Source organism: Sinocyclocheilus grahami, unplaced genomic scaffold (assembly GCF_001515645.1).
Source record: "Sinocyclocheilus grahami isolate Dianchi unplaced genomic scaffold, SAMN03320097.WGS_v1.1 scaffold411.1, whole genome shotgun sequence".
Taxonomy (NCBI): domain Eukaryota; kingdom Metazoa; phylum Chordata; class Actinopteri; order Cypriniformes; family Cyprinidae; genus Sinocyclocheilus; species Sinocyclocheilus grahami.
In genome coordinates, this window is record NW_015505590.1 from 407855 (window position 1) to 412732 (window position 4878).

General features: G+C 37.5%; 1 protein-coding gene across 1 annotated transcript; it reads right to left on the reverse strand.

Moving 5' to 3' along the window:
- Positions 1-156: 156 nt before the first annotated feature.
- On the reverse strand, positions 157-1578 carry LOC107550989 (neuropeptide Y receptor type 2-like). Its single transcript, XM_016232465.1, has 2 exons — positions 1516-1578; positions 157-660 (listed from the first exon to the last, which is right to left on the reverse strand). The coding sequence occupies exons 1-2, from the start codon at positions 1576-1578 to the stop codon at positions 157-159; spliced, it is 567 nt and encodes a 188-aa protein (XP_016087951.1).
- Positions 1579-4878: the final 3300 nt, after the last annotated feature.

The window sequence follows — 4878 nt, forward strand, 5'->3', positions numbered from 1 at the left end:
GTCATCAAAGGGAAAAGTCAGTCATCTAGTTATTATCTTACCCCAATTATTATCTTATTATTTTATCCCGATGCGCCTTTAGCTCCATTGTACCCTACTGTATATACTGTGCATTAAGCAGGCTCCTCCAGACAGAGGAAGACTCCATCTTCATGATTAGACAGCAGTTGCAGGATGACCAGCATTGTAGCCATTCACAATCATCCCCCTCAAAGATCGAGTCCTGAAGGACCCATCAGGGTAGATGGTGTCTGGCTTGTGTTCACAGCGGAAGAACATGAGAAAGCCATTCCTGTAATTCTGGTTCATCCAGCCGTAGAGCAATGGGTTGACAAAAGTCGAGCACATCGCCACGATGTGAAACAAGGTGTAAATGAGTTTGTATTCTTTGAACTTGAGAATCAAGTCGAGATCGCTAGCCAGCTGAAACACGTGGAAGGGAAGCCAGCAAACAGCGAAGACCACGACCACCAGCGCCAGCATCTTCGTGGTCTTCTTCCGGCGGCCGATGCCATCACTGCGGTTGGAAGGGCTGACGTGGTTCTTCAGTTTGATCCAGATGCATACGTAAGCGTAGCTGATGATCGCCAGAGGAACCACATACTGCAGGAGAAGCATTGATAAACTGTAGATGACGGCGTCCCGATTGGTGCTGTTGAGCTGATGGGTATATTTCTAATGTTCCTTACAAAAAAGTATTGCCTCCATTTTTTACTGAGCTATCTACAAGCAGCTAAAGAGCTTTGAAGGTGTGTGCAAAAGGGTTTTGGCCATAAAAATAAATGTATTTTTCTGCTTGGCTTCATAATATAACCAATTTGGTACCAGGCTTTAACACTTTAAAGTCAACTTAAAAAAGGCAAAACAAAGGCTAAAACATAGCCTAAACAGTTGTGTGGCTATTGATTAATATTACGAAACATGCGCTGTGACCATGTAATGAGAAAACAAGGTCAATCTTAATTTTGTGTTGACTTCAAGTGACAAAAGAGGACATTGTTAATTTACAGTAGGATGTGCTTTTATTTCAGTTCACGTCCTGCAGGTTTTTTTTTTTGCAGAGTTTGTCCCCCAGAGACACATGCAAGACGCTATTCATCAAAAGGTCATATCCCTTAAGACACATGGTCTTTCCTTTCAATGTTCATTCATTTGGACAAGTCATCGACTATGTGCAGAATATGAAAGTCCATTCACTTATTTCTAATAGATCAAGACTAGAAATAGGAATGTTGTTATCTCTCTGCATTTGTATCGACTCTTTCCAGAAGGCATTCTGTGTTTCATATTATGCAAAGTGTTACGTTAATGAATATCAAGTTGGAAAACTGCATTTTGAGATAGAAACCAATGGAAAAACACTTCAGCCCAGAATTGTCACTATTTTTTATTTTATTTTTTTGACTGCCTCTCTGTTTGACTGCCTGTTTGTGTGTCAACACAAATAAACACAAATAAAAGGCTACAGGGTCTGTTGATTGTCTCCCTCAAGCATCCCTCATGATTCAGCTTTACTGTCATTATGATGTTCTGCTGGGGATGCTCTTCCTCCACATCAAGAGCTCTTGGAAGCCCCATTAATGACGTGCTAACTCATCATGAGGACTGCTCTTAGTGTACCAGATACTCGTCCAGCTGATGTAATCAAATGCTTTATGATTGTATCTCTGCAACTATAAAAACAGCATTGTACGTAATGTAAATAATAAAAATTACACATAACAGTACCGCGTAAGACTGTCCTAGGAATGATACTCTGGGGTTTTGTAAACACATAACCGATATCTCAACAATCAACTGCAAAAAGGCTAACAAAGTTCAGAATTTAGGAACCGGCTCCGTTTCAGGAGTTTGAATTGAATTGGCCACGTCCCACAGAATGTTGAGTTGGAATGACAGGAAGAGAAATGTACTGAAATGCATGGCAAAGAAATTCACTGAGTAATCACATGTATTTCCCTAAATTCACATGTATTGCCCTAAATGTCCAAAGTTAACACAGCCAAAATCAAAACAAATAATTATGCCATGCTGCATTGCAAAAATGTAATATACATTTGAGTTTTATTACAATTATATAAATATATTAAATATTACGTTAATAGGCTATTAATATTTCATCAAGCATGTAACATTAAATATGTTTAAAAAAACTATGTTTCATTAAATATGTAAAATGTGTAACATTTAATAAATACACATGTGAATTTATTTACATATGCTGTATACTGATGGCTATATTTTGATCGCCTTGCGGTAAGTCTGGAAAATGAAAATGTTGCTTAAAAATGTAGATATGGTCATTTCTTACACAAAACATATAGAAACTAAGTATGTTGTAGCCTATTTAGGTGGCATTTCATGCCTGGATATTAATATCATAATATTGCTTGCAATATCTCATATGTCGATGGTAATTCACACTGAAAATTGCATGTATTATTAAAAAATACACTTAAAGCTGTTATATGAATTTCTTCGAAATTCATTGCATCTTAATTCTTAAACGCAAATTCGAATTAATATTCTGACGTGCATTGACACAGACACCTGCCACGTGCCATATTTAATTGAAAACACATTTCTGCATCCTACTGAATATTACAGAACACCTAAAAACAGCGAACAATCCACTCACCTTATATATCAGATATCACCCCTATAATAACCGGGATGATAGCGCAGCACGCGCGGTAAAGTTCACGCATCCCCGCTGCACGCGACAGCTTCACGCTATTGTCCCCTTCAGGATCAGCTTCATCCTCGGAAACAACACAGAAGCATAGCGTACTAAATGCATATCCATGAGTGGGAAAAGAAACGCACTTTTCTTTTTTAAAACCACCAGCTGTAGGCAAGTGAACTTTAGGTGCATGAATGCATGCAGGCTGTGGGAGGATCTGCTCTAGTGGAGGGATCTGTCTATGCAATGTGACGCTCTTCTATACACTGATCAAATCAAATGAGATATGATTGTGATGTGTGTGTCATGATATATGCATTAAGACCTGTGGTACATTGTTTGACAGTTGAATTGGGATGACATGCATAGCTCTATTTCAGTAATGAATGTCACCCAAAGAGCTTCTAATTATAACATCCCCCTGGCATTTTCAGGGGGACAAAGTGTTATATCATTCTGACTCGTGAATAACTGAAACTGTCAAACTGACAGCATGCAGTAAGCGATGGCTGTGATTTCTAGAGTTTGGAGTATCACTAAAGCATACAGTCTTTGTTTCTGAGGGGGAAATCGTGTGTAAATGCACTGTTTCATTTATTGGCCTTAGTTTTGTCAAGTCAAGTCACCTTTATTTATATAGCGCTTTTAACAATACAGATTGTGTCAAAGCAACTGAACAGCATTAATTAGGAAAATAGTGTCAATAATGCAAAATGACAATCGTAAACACAAAATTTTCAGTTAAAGGCAGTTCATCATTGAATTCAGTGATGTCATCATCCAGTTCAGTTTAAATAGTGTCTGTGCAATCAAGTCGACGATATCGCTGGAAATGAAGTGTCCCCAACTAAGCAAGCCAGAGGCGACAGCAGCAAGGAACCAAAACTCCATCGGTGACAGAATGGAGAAAAAACCTTGGGAGAAACCAGGCTCAGTCGGGGGGCCAGTTCTCCTCTGACCTGATGAAACCAGCAGTTCAATTCCAGGCTGCAGCAAAGTCACATTGTGCAGAGGACTCGTCTGGTTCCTGTGGTCTTGTCCCGGTGGTCGTCTGAGACAAGGTCTTTACAGGGGATCTGTATTTTTTGTGGGTGGGTGAGTCAGGTGCTTGCTTCTGCAGGGGTTCTGACCTGCGTATGGAGATCTCAGTCACACCTGAGATACTGCAAAACAAACAAACAAACGAAAACATGCACCTAGATGTGTTACAGCTGTTACAGTGATGTGCATTTACTGATGTGAAATGACATGGACAGCCCATAATGTTTCGATAACACAAGAAGGTTCATTTATCTCTGTTCAAACCTGCATCATCTTTCTTAACATGTTGCCTAATCTTTTGCTAATTACATTGGCGCAGTATGAAATATGAAAGAAAGTCCAGCTGTCACACTTTTTACTTTAGTAAAAAACAAAACAAAAAAAAAACATGGTAAAGAAAAGAAAAAAAGAGCAAAGAAAGAGAAATGGAACAACTAATGACAAAAATGTGACACCTTGCCCTTATGAAAACTACTCTCATGTCAATAATAATAACTTGAGTCAAAAGTCCAGTACACCAAAGCTTGTTTTTCCAGCAGTTGTTTTTGGTTTCAAATATCTATTTTTAAAACACTAAACTAGAATCATGTTTCTGAATTCTGTCCCCCAATGTAAAATTTCAATATTGCCATATTTGTATAGATGAAAAACACAATAGCACATGGATACGATTTTATTTGAAAAGTTGAACTTTGTTCTAAGGACTACCAAAAAGTAGTATACTTCAAGTTTATTTTAGTAAGTATACTTAAGTAAAGTTCAAGTATATTTTTAAGTATACTTTATGTAGTAAGTATACAAATATCAGTGTACTAGTAGTATACTTGTAAGTGTACTGTTTCAATACTCCTTGGGACTAAATTGGCCCACTTTCTAGTATATAAAAGTATACTTTAAGTATAACAGTAGTAAACTTTGAGTACACAACTATTTACATCAAAATGTTTAGTTTGTACTGCAACTATACTGAAAGTGAACTTATAGGTATACTGATAGTTTACTAATTAAATACTTGTAGTAGCATTTTTAGTACACTTTGAAGTATAGTCTCAGTAGACTACTAGTTTAGTAGTTTTATACTGCAAGTATACTCGTAAGGTGAACTTGACATCATACTTTAAGTATACTACTACGTCCCTATTTAGGTATTAATT